Source organism: Magallana gigas, chromosome 7, assembly GCF_963853765.1.
Source record: "Magallana gigas chromosome 7, xbMagGiga1.1, whole genome shotgun sequence".
Lineage (NCBI taxonomy): Eukaryota > Metazoa > Mollusca > Bivalvia > Ostreida > Ostreidae > Magallana > Magallana gigas.
The window spans coordinates 43,036,045-43,057,226 of NC_088859.1; the positions used below are offsets into that span (position 1 = coordinate 43,036,045).

The window sequence follows — 21,182 nt, forward strand, 5'->3', positions numbered from 1 at the left end:
ACGCCACGACCGACATTATCACCTCATAATACTCAAAGAATGATTCCTTATTCCTTATTCCTTTAATAAGCTCTGATTGGTTACAAGGTTTGATATGGTACCTCACTTCCGTCTTAATAGCCAATCAAATATGGAAACTCGTTGTCTTAAGTAACATCTCTCATTTCAGTTCACAGAATTACAAAATTATTCCGATAACTCCAATGATTTTCAAAACAGGCGAGTAATTTGGGGCACCATGAGATAATGAGATAATGTTAATGAAAGAAAATTCGAGATAACATTACGGTTTCAATTTTTTTTCAAAATACATTTTAAAAATTCTTATAAAGGTGAAAAAACCCACGTAAGGTAAAGAGCTTATAAAGGGTTTTAAAGGGGCATGGTCACGATTTTGGTCATATTTTATTTTTCTGTTTTTATTATTTACAATGCTTTATGAATGCATTTCTAATGATCAAATGAAATTTGGGTGCCCGTTGATGAGTTTTAAGCAAGTTAAAGGGCTCACAATTCTTCGTCATGTAAACAAGGCTCGTGCCCTGTTTTTGTTTACATAGGTTAAATATACCAGTAAAAAATCTTCTTTTTTTTCAAGATGTTTTGTCTATATTCTCATTCTATTGAAGCATAAATAAACAGTTCCAAACGATAAACACATTCATTTTAGGTCTAAAACTGGAATTTTCACTTCAACATTCAAAATTTAAACAAACGCTTTGTTTACATAGCGAGGAATTGTAATCTCTGAAACTCGCTTATAACTCAACAAATGACACTCAAATTTTGGTTGCTAATTAAAAATGCCTTACTGAGGCGTTTTAAACAATAAAATCGAAAAAATAATTTTTGACCAAAATCGTGACCATGCCCCTTTAAACATGCTTTGCAGATCGTTAGCTGGCGCTTTAACATAATGCGCTACGCTGTTACACATCAAAATGGTGAAGGAAAAATCGTGTAAAATTATAATGGATTCTTCTGTCGTTTATTTCAAAAGACATTGAGTCAAAATACAGAAGTGTCCCATAACTCCTCAAACAATTGAAGACCAAATGTTTAAAAAAAAAGAAGAAGAACAGAAATGACTACTTAAACTATGATAAACCCATATTTATACACCAACGGATGTCCAAAACTTAAAAGTATCTAAGACTTGAATATAAGAACAGGAATTACCCAACAATTATTAAAGCGGATGTTCAATGTACGTAAACATATTCGCTTCACCGACTGGTTGATGTAGACGTAACGTTGGGTCGACATTGCTAATCACTATATAGAATATAAAGATGTAAACATGAAACATCAAATATTTGCGTCAACTTTGCAGGCCTAAGAAAACGTAAATCTACTCATTGATGATTCATAAAAAAATCATTACTACATTTACGTGCATGTATTTGCGATATTATGCCCCCCACAGTTTGCTTATCTAAGAACGTCCGGCTGAGTACAGCTTCATCCTCCTCGGTTTCCGCTGATCATTGTTCTGTCCGTAATAACACTAGGACCAGAGCCGATGGCGGCCACCGAACGAGTGCTTCTATTAGCTTTAGTTTTTCGGAATATATTTGCTTACGGTGAGGATACTAAATCTAATATTGTTTGGATTTTATTTTTAAAATTGTATTCTAAAAATTAAGATTGGCAAAACTTAATATATTCATGTAGAAATGGTTTAACGGATTTTATCAGTTTGTGAAGAAGAAGATATAACCATGTACTATATGTAAATAATTTAAATGTTTGCATATTAAAGATTTGGACTAAGAAGTGTTTATCACTAAAATTGTAATGATAAGTTTTGAGACTACAAAAAATTACTTAAATGTGTCTTTGTTTTAATAAATCTAATTTTTATCTGTGTTACCAAATTAATTTAAAAAACTGATAAATTTTTTAATCAGACAACCTCGCTTTGAATCGGCCATCAAGCTTCGAGCCGTTCCAGACAGCGGCTCCGGGTAACGATGGCAACCCGTCAACCTGCATCACCATGTCTCCGACAGCTACGTCAGTCGCCAGATTTGTCGTAGAATTTGCCAGCAGCAGAACAATTCAAGAAGTCAACGTCACATTTCCTTCAGGCAAGAGAGAGAGAGAGAGAGAGAGAGAGAGAGAGAGAGAGAGAGAGAGAGAGAGAGAGAGAGAGAGAGAGAGAGAGATATTGTTTTAACTTGTTAATTGTAATTCTTTTGATAACAAACATGTATGTAGAATTCTACTTTGCGTGAGCAGTCCAAGCAGTATCTTAAAATGTAAATTAAATTACGGTCATTTTAAGTAAACTTTATACTTATTTATACAGGGGGAACAGGCATGGAGGGGTTCTTCATTTCTATATCCAACTCGTCGGAACTGGACAGTGGATACATTTGCTATCGCTCAAAGTTGAATGTAATTCCGCCATCATCCAACACTTATCCCTGTGTTGGTACCGGGAACTATTTGACTGTGTACAACAGACAGAGAGACGGACCCATAGATTTTGATATCTGCGAAGTTGCAGTAACAGGTATTGTATTTAATTGACTGGGAAAGAACACATGCATGATGTCTCTAATAATTAGTCAGAAATCTGAAAATACAATAAGTTAATAGTTTCTTAAAATTATTAACGAATTAGAATTGGTAGTAAATATTAGCCTTATTCTCCAATGGCAAGCATATATATTTGACTACGATCTGCACTATTTAACAAAGTTTTACCCTTTCAAACACATTAATTTAATCATATCATATTGCACACTCCTTTAATTAAGAAGTATTTTTTTTCAAGTTCATGTATATCATATAGATACACTGAATGAAATTGAACAGCAGACAAAATGCCCATATATGTTCTATTCTAAAATACATTTTACACTGTTGCCAATGGTGGTAATGATTATTTGTTGGCTATTACTGAGTATATTTATTTTCTATTAAATTTTCTCAAATATCATATACGGTACGATTGGGTTTTTAGATTAATGACGTTTAATAAATGGCTAAAGAAATCTGGTAGAAATGTGTTAAGGCTTGATAAGATCCTTGAGCCCAAATCCTCACATTCACTTATTAAATATATCTAAATATCAGTAACTTGTCTGTACAGAAGCGGTCAATTTCAATTTAATAATGCTCAAAGCATTATACATGATGTCATACAGAATAAAAACAAAAAGAGTCAGAGGTATGCACACTGTACAATAAGAAAACAGGAAATAAGATATAAATAAATACAAATATACTATATGTGCAAGAAAAAAAAAGAGGTATTGGAAAGCTATTGAAACAAGTTTTAATAATTAAATTACAGAAATTATTTATAATTGCAACATTTGTACTCAGAATAAGTTCACAGAATTTAATATTTGGAACAGAGCAGTATTTATGATTAAGATAATGTTGTCTTTTTTTAAAATCATTATTAGTTCCTGGCACTTATAAAGAAAATAACGGAATTCGTTGGCAGTTTGTCCTGAATTACATTTAATTTACTTACTCTTTGGTTGAGAGTAATTTTGTACCATCTCCCAGTCATCAATAAGAGAATAAGGCTTGAGGTTCTGAATTTCATAAAAATCATTTTAAAAAACACACGATTTTTGTGCGAATATGTAAATTTTATTCGGTTCGGTTGAAAGGCAACACAATTTTTAACGCATGGCAATCCAAAAGTTTGAGATATTTCCTAGTAGATACAATTTAATTTTCAAAGTGTGTTTACAATTTTACCTAGTGGGAACTCATTCTGATATGCACATTAATATATAAAGGAAAATTATCTGCCTCCCTGTAAATCATGTATGATGGCTTACTTCTTTTCCAGTTAATTGCATACTTTAAAAATTCTAGATGTACACGTATGTTCTCGTAGCCCCAGATCTAACACCCAATCAAAAACACTGGAACATTAAATTTATCAAATAAGTCAAATAGTCTCCCTTTATTTTTTAATTAATACTCATGTTTTTGATCTTTAGAAAATTATAACATTATAAAGAAAACCATAGCCATGTATTGAAAATCTTGATAATATTCCTTATTGTCATAAATGACTTTGTTTTGCAAAGAACATTTGCTTTTGCAGCCACGTTAATCAAAGCAAATATAACAGTTCTTGTAAATGTAATATGACAGGGTTTCTGAATTACTGGTATTAAGGTTGATATTTAGGCATATACTGTTGATATCTAAGTAACTGCTTTGTCATTTCTACCTGAAGGATGTTCCTACCAGAGGTTCGGTTACGAATGTTCTCAGACATGTTCCTGTCCAGGCGAATGCCATTTTGAGACTGGAGAATGCATTACTCCCATATCAGGTATTGTATAAGGTGTCCCCTAGCGTTCAACTGTACTTCCTCTTTATACCAATATCAACTGCTCATGAAACGTGATGGCTGTAAGTGAAACTTTTGAAACTGATTAATTTGCTTCACTACTTTGTGATAGTTTGCAATATCACTGGACGTTGGGGAGAAAACTGTAACGAGGTCTGCGGGTTTTGTAAAGATGGCGCTGCGTGCGACATGTCGACAGGTTCGTGCCCGGCCGGATGTTCCGCTGGTTACCGAACAAGCAAGTGCACTGTGGGTAAGTTGATCAAAGGTTTTAAATTCTAAATCCAATTTCTATATGTTTAATATCTAATAATTTAATTATGGTTGTAACGCAGCATTTTATTGGATAGAAAAATTTAGTTAAAGTATAACCATGTTAGCACGTCAGAATGCACCAACGTCAAAAACGTACGCATTAGCTTGACGTTACGTTTCAAAATTGATCAGTTTATCATCAATAATTTCTTAAAGTAAAACGTACTCAATTTGAACAGTTAATTACAGAAAATGAAATTTAATTTATAATAAGGAATGAACTAAATATCTACCAAAGTTATACTCGTATGACCTGGTTTGGAGCAACATACACTTTTTTTTATATAATCCGCTTCGCGGATTATATAGTGTAAACTGTTTAAGGAGGCTGGGGGGTAAAAATATAATTTTATATAAAACCATCAGATTTATTTGAAAATCTTATATGCGATTTCTGAAACTATCAACTACTATTTGATAAAGAAAAATTTCATATATTTTGATATAAAATTTCATCATTTCGCATTATCTTTATATGGAGCTCTTCTTTTATAGGAGATCAATATCGTCTAAAATGGCAGCCACCCCCAGCCCCCTTAAACTCATGTTGTATTTGTATAACTTGGATAGACATTGAGTTCTTTTCTTAAATATATTTAAAATCTTTGAAGAATAGTTTTGTTGCCAGCATTATACACCACAGTCAAACTGGTATCAAATAAAGACAATGTAAAAAGCGTGATTTTTCTTTCGGCTAGATTTGCAAACTCACTGCATGCAGTATCACGTAGAATTTGTGTTCACGTGGAACTCATAAAGGTATCTCACTCCTGAATTTTGCTGCATCAAGAATTTCTTTTCCAATTAAGCAGAGTATTTAAATCAAGTATTGAATTAAATTGTGCACAATGATCAGATTGAGTATTGGGAGAAAGGAAAGCTGTTATATAAGGCCTGCATAATTTTTCATGACCTTTTTACACTAAAAATGGTTTATTTTTCTAAAGTATCAAATTGATTTGAAATTAAATATTTTCAATATCAAACTCTCATAAATCCGATGCAGTTTTTCAAGATATGTTATCAGTTTGTAATTGACAAAATAAAACAGAACGGTCAGTGATTTAATATTTCTAAAGAGGACTCAAATGTATATTTTTTTAAAAATCAGACTTTTTTTATTTATATGCATGTTTTACACTAAAAGTCAATCTAATCCTTTAATATTGATTTCTAGATGCAACTCAGAGCCTACAAAATATTTTTAAACACGCCACATGTTTAAAGTTTGTGTACAAATGAAATGCTTAAAGTTACTAATAGTAAATCCTCAAAGAGCCCATGACTTTATTAATCATTTTTGTCTGGAAAACCTTTCGCAAGAAAATATAATTTCCGGCAAAACCTAGCTGTTTTTTTTTTATATTTTAAATTGATTTTTGTGAACGTTTTGTAATTATTAAATAACAATCTTTTGTGCCAAATGAATACATTCATACTAGTTGACCTTAAAACGTGATGAGCGATATACCTCAAATTGAAACCTAAATGTAAAAATCATTTAAGACATATTTCTGTCTGTGTACTGCACACTGTATTAAGGAGGACAGGTGTTAACAAATTAACCATAAGATCTTCCTTAAATTTTTAGATACTGGTAATTATGTTTGTTTAGCTATAAACTATCGTTTAGTAAAGAAACAATCCACATATTTCAGTTCTTAGTTTGAATATTTTGCTATATCAATCTACAATGCTCTTCTTCTTTAGGAGATTAATAATATAATATTAATAAAATGGTCACGACCATGCAGCCCTCTCAAACTCTGAATGCCAGTAGATAACAAAATACATGTCGGGTAGAATATATACAAGTAATAATTACCCAAACCTACAAGTAATAATTACCCAAACCTACAAGTAATAATTACCCAAACCTTTGTTATTTTACAAGCTAACTTATTTGTGTTGTGCAACGGTGTCGTGCATCCCATTTATCTTGGTCTTTGACTCATCAGCCATCTTAACGAATATCAAACGAACATTTGCCGAACGCTAAGATGACCATTTCTGTTGCACAGTACGTACAGTAGACAAACTCCTTCTAGCGAAATATATGAAGGTTTTTATGGGGATTTTTGGGGGAGTTTTTTGTTTGTTTGTTTTTTTGGGTTTTCTGGAGGAGGAGAAGGGTAATTTGCAAGAGAATGATGTTAGAAGTGGGTTTTTTTTGCTGCGAAACATTAATAAAAGGATTATAATTATTTCTTCAAGAATGCATCGGCGGGACATTTGGCGAGGATTGTCAAAAATCTTGTGGTCAATGTAAGAACAGTCGCTGTAACCCCGTGACAGGAGAATGCGATAACACGGGTTGTAATACGGGCTACATAGGGGCCTCCTGCTTCAATAGTAAGTATACATTGATGTGACAGTATTTATGATAAATCACCAACTAAGTTAGATGAATCACTCAGTGTTTGCCCGTCGTCGTCCATAAACATTCACGTGTTCTGACCTTTTTAAACATCACTGAGGAAATTTTGACCTTACTTATCATGGATCATGGGTAGGGAAACGGGGTCATGATAAACATGACATGAATTCCTGGACCTTTGTCTCTAAATAACATCCTTATTTTGTTATACTATAAACTCTAAAAATGAAGAAGGTGTTAAAATATCTTCTTTTGAGCATATAATTAAGCATATATCGAATGTTTGTATTTAGTCAAGGTTAACATTGGGGGCTTCAGCAAAATTATAAATTGCATTATCCATGGTCAGGGGATTGGTGCTAGGGTGAGGGGGGGGGGGGGCTTTATTTTTCATAACGTAAAATTTTAATAACGATCCATAGCCTCCCAAATATATATTATTGATGCTCGTGTCGAGATGTATTCACAGGATATGTTGAAAATAAGTACATGTAAAACCGCTCTGTTTTTGTACAGGCAACACCTTTTACAACAATCAGAACGGAGCAACCTCCCTTGCCTGGCAAGGCAATGTTGCTACGGGAAGCATAAATTACAACGGTCAGATTTTGACGGACGAGAGACTGTCGTCCTGTGTCTATCAGGCGGCAGCCTTCACCAATACCATAGGATCATCTTCCGTGCAGGTCACGCTGACGAAGGAAAGAATGATCAGAGAACTCGTCCTTTCTCATTACCCGGAAGGGGTTACTGGTATTAAAGATATTCTGAATGTAAACGAAATTAATGCAACAGTTTTAACCATTTTATACACGGCATTTAAGACGATTGGGAAAAACAGCGATGAATACCGCTGTTTGTCATTGAAATGTTTGGAAGAAAGCTTCAATATTGTGATGTACTTCCTTTTGAAATAAACATAATTTTCTTTCTTAACTATGATGTCTGAAAGCGTGAATCAAAAGGTTAAGCATTAGTTATATATGTTTTGCAAGTCATGAGAGACCAGATTTGGCTTGTACCATTTTTACAGTTCGAAGACTTCTGAAAGTGTATTTTATTGTCAAATATTGTATGATCAAAAAACTAAAACGGTGATAAGATTTTGAACCCCATGTACTTTCAACCACGTCGATATTTCAAGGTATCCAATACCAGATGAGTGCCGGCGACATTTGCTCACTTTTTCTTGAAGTGGGATAAAATGGTCGTCGCTTCTATAGTATTCCAGAACCTAACGGCAGCAATCCACAAAATTATAGCCATTTACTTGTTTTAAATAACAGGAATCGCTTCTTACTTTTTTAATGTAGGTCCTACCTTATCAAACATGGCGGGGTTTAAGATCTTGATATCAAATGGTGTCACCGTTAAGGATTGTTTCAACTGGACCTCAAGTGACGTCCCTAAACAGCTTCAAACCGTGACCTGTGTCGGCCTGGCAAAGGTCATTACCATTATTAACACTAGGTCAATAGGGACTACATATCCATCTGCCTGGGGGCTCAATCCTGGTCTAGCCTTTTGTGAAATAGCTGCTATAGGTAAATCAAATTCCATTTTTGTAAAGCATGCTCAGTCTGTAAATCAAAGATTGCACCCCTTATCATTTAATATTTGTTTTCGAATATAATCATGGTGATGTGTTGATAGTTTTAATATGCTTTTTGAATGACTTTATTTCACAGGCTGCCCGGAGGGCAAGTTTGGTACTTATTGTGAAAAAGACTGCATTTGTCCATTATGTGATTATGTCACAGGGGCGTGCAATAATATTGATCAAAGTGAGTACTGATTACACTTGCAGTGATGGGCATATACTTCGACATATTTGAGTTAATGCAAGACATAAAAATAGAAATCATTTCGTCGAAGGATGACAGAGCTCTATAGAATATGCAATATTCTACAGAAAATATTATGAATTACAACGTAAACAAATAATGACTTTATTTTCGATCATTATAGATTGTCAGATGGGAATGTACGGTGTCAATTGTGTAGAAAAATGTGGAAATTGCAAGAATAATGAAACATGCGATATTGTGAATGGCACGTGCCCAAACGGATGTGCGGCGGGCTACAATGGAACCGTGTGTAAAGATGGTAAGTTACTGTGAGCTACAATTAAAATTTATTCTACGCAGATGATGTGGCTCCTTGGTCAGTCAGAGCAGTTGTTACCATAATACAGAATACGCTGTTGTGTTATTACAACGCTAAAGACATGTCGTAAATCAAAATCATTTTAAAAGTTGATTTTGATTAAATTTACGCGATACATAAACACTGATATTCAAAAACATATTAATAAAACTATAAGATTATGACTCAAAACTGAACTTGAATAGATAAAATATGTACTGAGAGAAAAAACTAAATTTTGTTGATTTCATTATGCAAATAGCTTCAATTTGCTTTTTTTCCTTTTTATTAGCGTGTTTGTCTGGGTATTACGGAGAAAATTGTGTCGGAGAGTGCTCCAAATTTTGCCGAAACAACAGTGCTTGTGAACCCATAAGCGGCAATTGTCCAACAGGGTGTTCGGACGGATATCTCGGAGCAAACTGTTCACAGAGTAAGAATAAAAACACGTCTCATATACAATGACGTAAACGTGAAGGACATAAAAAAAACAATACAAAATTAGTTATAATATTCAATCTTATTAAAATTAGACTTGGAAATTCGCTCCTCTGGCATATGCTGATAACTGAACTGCGTATCGTAGAGGAGAAGATTTACGATTGTGAATGCAGCTGTATATATTTCAAACGCTTCCTATTTTCACTCTTGTGTATGCATCTACTTTATGATTCTTATGCATGGCAGGATATTTATTAGGGCGTTTCCTTTGACAGTTTGTGAGAGTGGTACTTATGGGATGGATTGTATGAATAACTGCAGCAGAGACTGTCGGGGCCAGGCTTGTAATCATATAAGCGGGACTTGCACCAGTTGTAATGTCGGATATCGGGGACAATTTTGCACAGATGGTATTTTTTGATAAACAGTATCTTAGGAGGCTGGGTGATTTCTCACACAATCATCTTTAAATTAAACATTACAAAAATGACTTGTCTACTAACTGTTAAATTTCTAATTTCATCTTTTATTATCGGAGGTAAAAAAGTTTCGTAATATGGCAGCGACCACCTAGCCTCGATAAGTTGTCAAGAGGACAATAAATAAACTTAGATTGTCGCTCAGTTGCGTAAAAAGTTGTCATTGGTTGAAATGTTTTTTCCCTTAAAATTCTGGTCAATAGTCATAACTTATTGACTCACTTTCATAGTTATTAGCATTGTATTTACTGATCGTTCTTGTATCATTATTACATGTCCATATGTATATCAATAGTATGACTGTGCTTCATTTTTCAGCATGTGAAAATGGCACATATGGTCAAGACTGTACTAACCAATGCAGCAATTGTCGAAACAACTTATGCAATCACAGAAACGGCACTTGTTTCCAGTGTGTAGTCGGATATCAGGGGGAAAATTGCTCAGATGGTATCAGTATATTTTTGGCTTTTACTATTGTGTACATAGTAACAGGAATTTATTTGAAGTTTAAAAGATCAGTTATCAATATGCTTTTAATAATTTAAGGCATCCATTTTTTGTTAAGAAAAACATCACCTCTTTAAAATAAAATGTACACATACGAGTATTTACCTAGTGTACGCATTTCAACATGCTATTGGGTTGTCTTTTTTTCACAAAGTGCTTTTCTAGTCTTTGAAAAATTTCTTTGAAATGTAAAACTTCTGGAAACTGTAAACTATCGATTTGATTACTGATCGCAGAAAAGAATACCAAGTCAATGGTTAAGATGTTGATTGAAAACATTTCCGATATTTACTATGTAGGTCATAATTTTTGCAATATTTAAAAATGATGCATAGTACTCATTTATTATGATCATTAAATATCATATAAACACTTTCTCAATACCTAGTCTCATTCCTTCTGCAATTTTTTATTAGAGGCACATAACATCAAGTTAGATCTACTCTTTTTCAATATATATAGACTTTCTTATGGTTTATATGCAGTTCGATATACATGTTTTTGTTGCATTTTCAATTATCAGATTTAATTCAATATGAATGAACAATAAATGATGATACCAAATGATATAAACCAATGAATGAATAACTATCTTTTTAGCTCACCTGAGCCAAAGGCTCAAGTGAGCTTTTCTGATAACAATTTGTCCGTTGTCTGTCGTTGTCGTCGTTGTTGTCGTCGTCGTTGTTGTAAACTTTTCACATTTTATCTTCTTCTCAAGAACCACTGGGCAGATTTCAACCAAATTTGGCACAAAGCACCACTAGGTGAAGGGGATTCAAGTTTGTTCAAATGAAATGCCACGCCCTCTTTAAAGGGGAGATAATTGAGAATTATTGAAAATTTGTTGGTATTTTTCAAAAATCTTCTTCTCAAAAACTATTCGGCCTGAAAAGCTTAAACTTGTGTGGAGGCATCTTCAGGTAGTGTAGATTCAAGTTTGTTCAAATCATGGTCCCCGGGGGTAGGGAGGGGCCACAAGAGGGGGATCAAGTTTTACATAGGAATACATAGAGAAAATCTTTAAAAATCTTCATCTCAAAAACTATTGAGCCAGGAAAGCTCAACTTTGAGTGGAAGCATCATCAGATAGTGTAGATTCAAGTTTGGTTAAATCATGGTCCCCCGGGGTAGGGTGGGGCCACAATTGTGGGATAAATTTTTATATAGGAATATATAGAGAAAATCTTTAAAAATCTTCTTCTCAAAAACTATTAGGCCAGGAAAGCTCAAATTTGAGTGGAAGCATCCTCAGATAGTGTAGATTCAAGTTTGTTCAAATCATGGTCCCCGGGGTAGGGTGGGGCCACAATTGTGGGATAAATTTTTATGTATAGAGAAAATCTTTAAAAATCTTCTTCTCAAAACTATTAAGCCAGGAAAGCCCGAATTTGAGTGGAAGCATCCCCAGATCATATAGATTCAAGTTTGTAAAAATAATAGTCCAGGGGTAGGTGGAGGCCACAATGGGGGATGAATTTTTACTTCGGAATATATAGAGAAAATCTTTAAAAATCTTCTTTTTAAAGACTATTTGGCCAGAAAAGCTTAAACTTGTGTAGAGGCATCCTCGGGTAGTGTAAATTCAAGTTTGCAAAATCACAGTCCCTAGTGGTAGGGCGGGACCGTGATGGCGGTTTGAATTTTTACATAGGAATATATAGAGCAAATCTTTAAAAATATTCTTGGAAAGTTTTCGGTCCAAAACTCAGTACTTAGTGTGAAAGCACAGGTTATGCAGATTTAAGTTTGATGAAACCATGATTCACTAGAGAAAAGTGGGGCCACGAAATGGGGGGGGGGGGTATTTAGGAATAGAGAAAAATCTTCTTACAGGTACAACAACAAAAGGGGGCTTGGTATTTACCAAAAAATAAGAGGTGGATAAAAATTGGCAGAATTTCAATTTTTTTAGCAAGATCTACTGTACTCAGTTGTCAAGATATTTTGATACTGTAATGCTAATTTGATCAGAATTAAGGCAATTGTTGCTCAGGTGAGCGATGTGGCCCCTAGGCCTCTTGTTTAAGCTAAGTTCCGAAGTCGACATACACATTCAGTATTTTAATTAAATTTTAATTTAATCGCAGTATGTAGTCCCGGTACTTACGGTCAGGACTGTGCCCAGCTGTGTGCATGCGCCAACAACCAGACCTGCAACCATATAACCGGCCAGTGTCCAGTCATCGTAACCAATGGTATTCAATCTCTAAGGCAATTTTTATTCGAAACGGAAAAAATATTTTATTTTACATTGTCAAATCTTAGGACTACATTTCTCTGCACTGTACTAAAATTGTGCAAGTTGGGTTTTTTTTTACTATTTTAAATATACTTTCTCCTTTGTAGAAACTGTTAAGACATTTAACTATATTAGTGTTGTTACTCTTTTCATTAAAGAAATTCTTTAAAACACCCTTATTAACCCTGAAAGTGGGTGATTACGTTTACATGTAAGTTGGCGACAGTTCATCAGCCCGTTATGACACACTTCACTTTTCGAAGTTGGTGTGTGCATTCATAGAGAATTTTCGGGGTGATATCTTACATTTCTGGTAAAATAAAATTTCACTGGATTTGATAAGGAAACTAGTAAAAAAATTAAAATTATGGCATGATTTTTGTGCGCATTGAATGTCTTTTTGCATGTACAGAACCTATGATATCTCCACCCGAAGTTTTCGTCTGACGACAACCCTTCAGCTACATGAATATTTTTCGGAGGAAAAAATATTTGACTTTTCACATCATCCTGTACCACCTTTTTTATCAGCAGTCGCAATTCAAAATTATTTTTTTTATATTTAGGGCCTAAACTTTTCAGATTTTGGCTTCAGCCAGTGGTGGAAAACCACAACCACTTTGAAAAAATGATGATGTTGTCATTTCTAGCATATGAGATTCGGACAGATGATAGAGTTTATGTGAAATTTATTTTCAAATATATCTCAGAATTTTTTACGGCTATATTAATAAATTAATTAAGTCCATCAGTAATATGATGGAATATTTTTTAACGCTGATCACGTTCTATCGTCAGAGTCTGACTATTCCTTGTCATTACTTCACAGGAACAATAACCGAGCCCCAGGCTGCCTCAGCGTCGCTGAGTACGGACGACCTTGCCATGCTCATCTGCCTGGTGCTGGGGGTCATCACTCTCATCATCGCCGTCATCTTCATCATCATCGCCGCTCGTGCCAACAAACGGTACAATCAAATCAATTCATTTTTTTAAACCAATTTACAATGTAAACATATGTATCAAACCTCTTTTTTCATTCTACGTTAATCTGGAAAAATTCAATGTTCAAAATTATTGATTTAAAGCATGCCATCTTTTTTTAACCCGTTTTGTACTGCTAACATTAGGCTTTGAAAATTGATGAACATTTTTTAAATATTATAGACTAGTTTTGTAAAATGTTTTCAATGCAATACAGCTGGATTTTTTTCTTCCGTACTGGTTTAGATTTAAGCAGGAAGCAGAAGAAGACTCCGAAGAAAAACAAAATATTAATAAACACAGGTATAACATGAAGAAATTCAAAGTTTTTATGATAATGTTACCCCTCCAATAAATATCAACACTGAACTTGAATGTCATGGAGGATCCTAGATTTTTCTGCTGTACATTCTATATCTAGGTAATGGTTAAGAAATCGATAATATGTTTTACTAAATAGCATTTTTCTGTCCATTTCAGCGATGAGGTAGTGCCACTGTCAGGAAATGGGCATGTTCCAAGCTCCCACAACGAACATTTAGTGCAGGTTCAAGGTATCCACCACTAACCCGACACATACTAGAGGATTATACATTGTATCATTGCTGGAAAAAGCCTAACAAACTATATATATACCATAAGGAATCATTATATTAAGATACTATTAATACATGTATTTATATATAAAAAAATATATCATTGTCTGGTGCAGGAAAAACCTTACAAATCTCATAATGGATATTTAAATCTTATAAACACATGTATATTAACTACCTTCATTGCCATCCTACCGTAAGGAATATCGTATCATATTATTTTTTCCTCTCTTCATCAACTTAAAGAATTTTTCTCGTTAAATTGATTTATTTATATCCATTGATTAAATCAAATATGAACAATAAACGCTTAATCTCCTATATAGTTGTTCTGGTTATTTATTTCTTTAAAATATAAAATTGGTACAAACTTGTTTAATGGGAAGACTTATTGAAACTCGCCACGAAAACTCCTTACACTGAGAAACGCATGATATTACTTCAGATGTCATTTTCAAAAAAAATAATCTGTTACAAAGTTTTTGCTAACAGTTTTTAAAACAGAGAATTTTCGTTTATTCATCGTCAATTTAAAGCCGAAATCAGAGGGCAACTTGGTGTATATCTCTGAATAACTCCATTTCTAGGTCCCTTCCCTAGCGCCCCTAAGCCCACCCCTCCCGTGACGGATGACGGGGGACTTTACTTTGGAGTGGATGACTTACCAGCCAAAACAGAGGACTACTACAACTCTAGTGTGCTGTCCAGCGGGGTCTCCGTCCCAGATTTGAAAGAGCGCATTAAAAATGGCCAGAAGATGATAGAGGATGAGTTTAAAGTACAGTTCTTTATAACATCAGGGACATTATAAGCATCCTAGTATTGTAATTTCAGAACTGATAAATGCTGGACTTAGAATGATCTCTACGTTAGCAATGCGTTACATTTATTTCAGGAGCTACAAAAGGGGGCCGTCCATCCTTGTACCATCGCAAACAAAGTTGGAAACAAACCAAAGAATAGATACCTCACAGTCTTACCATGTATTAGTTCTCTCTCTCTCTCTCTCTCTCTCTCTCTCTCTCTCTCTCTCTCTTAATGAATAGATAAAGGCACAAATAAACAATTAATCGGTAATTTGAACAATTTTCTCTGATGCTTTGAAGATGACCACTCCATTGTACAACTGACGCCTCTTTCTGGGAAGCCAGACACGAACTACATAAACGGAAGTTACATTGATGTAAGTGTCTGTAATAGTTACGGAAGTACGGTAATCGCCATTATTTAAAATGCGTCATTTATGCTCTAGTATTAAAAAGAGAATCATTACAAACTACGGCCAGTACTGTAAATTCTTAATTAAATGCGAGGAATTAATATCCGCGTAAAATCGCGAGAAGCCCGTCTTGCGAATTCTTAAATCTCGCTTTTAATTTTGGGAGACATGTAAACTACATGAAACTATGATGAAATTTCGCCATTCGCAATTTTATGTTCTCGCGATTTGATGGTAAATCGTTGAATCGCGGAATTAAGAATTCGCGTAAAATAAGGAATCTACAGTATGTACGATGTTCTCCCATCTGGCGGATATGGTAGAGCCATATAGACTGCGGACCGTGGTTTGAGACAAAAGTGCAATCCAATTGACCAACGGGGCTTACTTAGTAGCTTCCAAGAGTCAGTTTCATTTATACAAGTTATAAATAAAAAAAAAACTACATGTACAGACAGTGTATAGAAAAGTTTTCTCTCGTTTTTTATTCTCAGAGTACACTAGAGGACAAGGCTTACATTGCAACACAAGGTAAAGTTTGCCTTTATCATTATGGCTGTTTTTATCTTATTCCACCAAAATTGAAAGCAAAAAAAGTAAAAAACAAAAACAAAAACCGTATGATTTGTGTTTTAGGACCGATGACATCAACAATTGGAGATTTCTGGCGGATGGTTTGGCAGACATGTTGTGGCAAAATAGTGATGCTAACCAATCTAAAGGAGAAAAACAAAGTAAGTTCATCTGTCGGACGATCATTTCTTTAACCCTGACTCATTGTCACTCACTGAAACCCTTTCAACATTCGTTTTTAGATAAAATGTGCTCAATATTGGCCAAATAAAGGGTCTACGCTAGAGTTTGGACTTTATAAGATATCAGTGCAAGCCGAAAAGACGCACATAACGTACGTCCAGAGGGCGCTACGTCTGGAGGACATGACAGTAAGTTTATTGTCCATCTTACATGTAATTTAAATACTGATGCGGGATAAATTCCAAAATTTTGTATTTTAAGTTGTACGTGCCGGAAAACGAATTGGAGTTTTCTGAAAATGTAAAAAGGATCTGAAAATTTTTACATACTAATGTCTTAACGGCTTTGTTGCCTGACTTTAGACCAGCGAGTGTCGAACCATTCACCACTTCCATTACACGGCCTGGCCAGACCACGGCACCCCCGATCACGTGCGGCTTGTAGCTTTCCACCATCTTGTGTCGTCCGAGGAATCGGACTTCATTGGACCAATGGTCGTCCATTGCAGGTACAGTTTCCTGATGATTCTTGCACGTAACATAATATAAATACTTTGATTTATGGCAGTTAGAGCTTCAGCAAATCTTCAGCACCATTGAAGTCTCCTAAATTTGCCAGGAATGATATTAGCGTTGATATGATAGACACGGGTGTTTTGGTTATTTGCTTTAGCGCTGGTATCGGTAGGACGGGTACTTTTATAGCCCTGGACTCTCTCCTGAAGCAAGCAAAACTCACCAACCAGGTGCAAGTCTTCAACTTTGTCAAACATATGAGGAAGGACCGCATGAACATGATTCAGACGGCGGTAAGACATCCAGTATACTAGTACATTAAAACAAGGTTACAGCGAACACGCTTACAACGAATTCACTCTTATAGCAAAATCAGTTTCATTCTCTTGAAATTGTATTATGTATTTATTAGATATAATCATATAACAAATTTAGTTTGTTAGGAATCTAAATCACTTGTTCCTAACTCTTCTACTAATTTTGTGTAACTGATGTTTCAATATATTATATAGTATATAATGATAGATACATACATGCTACATTATATGCTATAAATATGAATAAATCATTGGTAAAGTAAGGTTTTGTCTTTTATAGGATCAGTATATGTATGTTTATCACACAATTTATGAGGCATTGAATATGAAAAACTCAACCATTAAAAGAAAAGATTTTCCAAAAGAGCACTTCAAACTTGAGGACCCGTCTTTTAAGGCGGAGAAGAGAACTGTGGCGGAATTCAGGGTAACTGTGTATTGTAATGTCACTCAGCAGTGTAGTCTTATTACATGTATATATAATACCGGTGTCATTTAGACAGAGTTTCAAACCTAAAGTCTTTATATGTTACGAAAGTCATACTTGCTTAACAAACAGTTATTCTTGAAGAAGGAACAAGTATCAAATTACTTACTTTATTCTCATGTTTGGCAGACTCTACAGGAAATGCGGGGTGTTTTTACTGCCGACAATCTCAATCCAAAGCCAAAGAGAAAAGGCCGAAAATGTGTGTATTCATACTTGTTGTTAATACGCTTCTACTTGCATGAAACATTCAATGAATTTTAACAGACATTACATTATCACCATTTAAATGTACATTTTAAGTCGGATGATTTAATAACTTATAAAATCATTTAAAATTTAAAAATAAACTATTTATTTTTAATATCATAGTCAATATTTTAAAAAGTAAATATAGGACCAGTATTTGCGGGCTTTAGTGTGTGTTGGATAAAACTAATTTCAAAAAATTGGATTTCTGCTTAATATAGATCGAAAAATCAAATTAATAGAGAAGCTACTTGTGTAACTTTGTTATTTACCCAGCTATGCTGGCAGTTTAGATATTTATTAAGCATGCAAAATATTTTTAAAATTTTGTCTGTTGCGCATTTTTTAAGCTCATGTTTTATATCGAATATAGCTCAGGACAACACCATTGTTGAAACTTTACAGACCATTAAAGTTCTGGTAAGTTATTTTATGCCATATGTATCTTATGACGAACTTTTTAATGACGTAGAGCAGAACGCGATCAAAATGCATACTAGATGGGCAGTTTAGTTATAGTAATTTTTTTTACATTTCTAGCCTTACGGGGACAGCAGGGGATTTCTATTGGTCCAATCACTGATGCCGACCATGGACACGGATCTGTGGAACTTGGTTATGACGTCAGAGTCTGCAGTTGTCGTGTCGGTGGACAAACAGTCTAGCGATATTGTAAGTTTCAGATAAAATTTGAAATCCTTCGATGGTCACATTTGACAAATCATAATCCTTCCTTATGTCCTCGTCGATTTTATTTGCAGCTGGGCAGTTTCTTGCCTACATCGGGGGAAATTCGAGTGACCAACGGAATGGCGGTTTCTATCACTAGTTCCGCCATCAATGAGAATGTCAACGCGTCATGCTCTGCAGTGGACATAACTAACAAGGTTAGGGACAAAGATAGTCTAAAATACATCATAATATTTCGGATAAATGTAATTCGTCTTTATCGAGGACGAATATCATCGTTGAGTTTCCCATCGATATCTAAAAACGAATAGAAAAACGAGTTGTTCAGCCGTTTTTTACTTCATCAGTTAATTAAACTTCTCTATTCATTTAATATGTATTTTTAATAGAAAAAGGTTAGAGATTTTAAACTTTGTTATTTATCATGCATTCATTTAGTACACGTGTGATTTACTTAATATGGTCATAATTTATTACATGTAGAACACTGAGCAAAGTGACGAAATGACAGTTATTAGAGCTTGTATTGATGGAAAGAACCCAAAAATGACCGCTACGGAAATGGCAAATCTGGCAATCCTAATCGAACACACGGAAAAATCCAGCTCACTCGTAGGCCCGACAATTGTACTGAGCAGGTAATTGAAAGTCTAAAAGCAAACAATCAAATCAAGATTTTTCACATTTTAAGCTTCATCTCATCACTGTAAGGATAAATAAGATTTCTTTTAAAAATTGTTACGAAAATGAATACTTTGTTTCAAGCGACGGAATTTCAAGTCCCGGATTGCTGTGCGTCGTTTCCTACGCTATACAGGACGCCATTAAAGAAAAGACTGTCAACCTATTTCAGACTGTTCGTCAGTTTCATATCAGACACCCGGAATTCATTGCCACAAAGGTAATATTTTAGAATTTTTAATTCTATAACGATAGTTTGCAAATACGTGTAGTTTTATGGGGCTTAACAAGTTGTTATTCCTATAAAATATAAGTAAATTTTATGTTCCACTTTTCCTAAATGTTATTAAATAAATCATTTTTGTTCTCTTTGTATCATGGGCTTAAAAGATATTTAGCAATATTGACTTGTTAAAGTAAAAACAATATCAAATAAAAAGGCAAATACAACTTCTAATGCAATGCTGTCCTTTTTTGCCCAGGATAAAATTAATAACAAATACAGCTTTTTCGTTTGGTCACTTCATAGATAAAATAGACTTCACTTAAATACGTATGCTTTTTTGACATTTTGAAAGCCTTAAAGGGTAGTACTTGAACAAATTCAATAATATTAGAACGGGATATATAAGATGTTTTTGTATTATTTGCAGGAGGACTACGATTTTTGCTACCACTCGGTGTACGAGTTCCTGTTGACAGATAATGATTACGCCAACGTCGATAATGATCAGGAATAAATTATTTCTACAAACGTCTCAGCTACCAAGGCTAAATAAGGCTAAATGATCAGATACTACCAATGACACCTTTTTACCAGGAGTCAGTTGGGTTTTTTTTTATATTAGAATTGGGGACAAATTACCATACCATTAGCTTTAACATTTAGCATTGGAAAACAAAGTTTCGTGTTGTTTCCATATTGCAAGAAAAGCATTTTCATTTCTTATGAAATTGTAAATCAACAGTAAATCTTAATTTATTTGGTTTTTTTTTCAGATATATAGCTTATGTTTTTATATTGTAACTTGAGAAATTGACTGTACGTTCATTAAAAATAAATAAACTTGACTGTCATACTAGCAGCCGTTCATCACAGATATCTATAGTCAATATCTTCCGTAACCTTATTTTGAATTGCTGTCATTAAGTCAGGATCCGATAGTTTCACCGACAATTAAGATTAATAATTAAATAATTCAGACAATTTGATCACAAGTGAGAGGGTAACCACAATCCATATACTTCCGGTATTTCTGGTTTAACTTTTCAAGGCATGGTTAGTTCTCGTTGGACAATCATAGTTTTTGGTGGAAGGGTTCTTAAGGCGGAATCGTCACGTGCCTGTCCTGTTTCAACACGGTCATTTTGTTCTGGATTTTTTCGATGAGATACGCTGAACAGCAGCTTTTGATTTTTGTGTAACTGTTTCTTATCAAAGTTTTTACCTGAATGGTTAAGATTTGAATCGTGTAATTTCCAGTCATTGTAACTGTACTTGAGAGACAGAAAGGTATTCACTCTGTTGGTGATGTTCTTAAGTTTCAGTAGTCTGTCCTGGACTTTCTGAGAGTATTTCCGAACTTCTGCGGTAAAAACCCGTTGTCCCCGCTCATAGGCTCGAATCTTTCGTTCCGACTCCTTCGTCAAGTCTCGGTGAATCCTGTGCAGTTGACCGTGACGAACCGGGTTCCTCATCGACTCGAATCTGACGTCATGAGTCGTGTCGTATTTCAGCTGCCAGTGTACCGGGGGTTGCCGAAGCTCTTGGTCCTCTCCCGGAATTCGAAATTTCTTTTCCGTCATCATTTTTAACACTATTCCAAGCTAATCAAACACACAGACTTCC

General features: G+C 34.5%; 1 protein-coding gene across 3 annotated transcripts; it reads left to right on the forward strand.

The window, feature by feature from the left end:
- Positions 1–1,427: 1,427 nt before the first annotated feature.
- On the forward strand, positions 1,428–20,411 carry LOC105327867 (receptor-type tyrosine-protein phosphatase alpha). 3 transcript variants are annotated; one of them, XM_034459053.2, is made up of 33 exons: positions 1,428–1,583; positions 1,911–2,090; positions 2,312–2,518; positions 4,214–4,312; positions 4,443–4,583; positions 6,860–6,997; positions 7,539–7,775; positions 8,336–8,566; positions 8,711–8,806; positions 8,991–9,128; positions 9,460–9,600; positions 9,884–10,018; positions 10,406–10,537; positions 12,688–12,795; positions 13,669–13,807; positions 14,070–14,126; positions 14,304–14,377; positions 15,007–15,197; positions 15,315–15,402; positions 15,526–15,602; positions 16,133–16,169; positions 16,275–16,372; positions 16,454–16,582; positions 16,757–16,902; positions 17,067–17,202; positions 17,507–17,653; positions 17,843–17,915; positions 18,336–18,382; positions 18,503–18,634; positions 18,724–18,849; positions 19,136–19,290; positions 19,418–19,553; positions 19,987–20,411. In XM_034459053.2, exons 1-33 carry the CDS (start codon positions 1,523–1,525, stop codon positions 20,071–20,073), a joined length of 4,119 nt encoding a protein of 1,372 aa, XP_034314944.2. In that variant the 5' UTR covers positions 1,428–1,522; the 3' UTR covers positions 20,074–20,411. The 3 variants fall into 3 exon arrangements, with proteins under 3 accessions (XP_034314944.2, XP_034314945.2, XP_034314947.2); XM_034459054.2 differs by lacking the exon at positions 10,406–10,537; XM_034459056.2 differs by lacking the exons at positions 9,884–10,018; positions 10,406–10,537.
- Positions 20,412–21,182: the final 771 nt, after the last annotated feature.

Excerpts from the sequence above, each read along its gene's own strand:
- LOC105327867 (XM_034459053.2), top strand. The coding sequence starts at position 1,523 with ATGGCGGCCACCGAACGAGTGCTTCTATTAGCTTTAGTTTTTCGGAAT. Across the intron at positions 8,567-8,710 it reads TTGTGAAATAGCTGCTATAG|GCTGCCCGGAGGGCAAGTTT; the intron begins GTAAATCAAATT and ends TTTATTTCACAG. Across the intron at positions 12,796-13,668 it reads TCCAGTCATCGTAACCAATG|GAACAATAACCGAGCCCCAG; the intron begins GTATTCAATCTC and ends ATTACTTCACAG.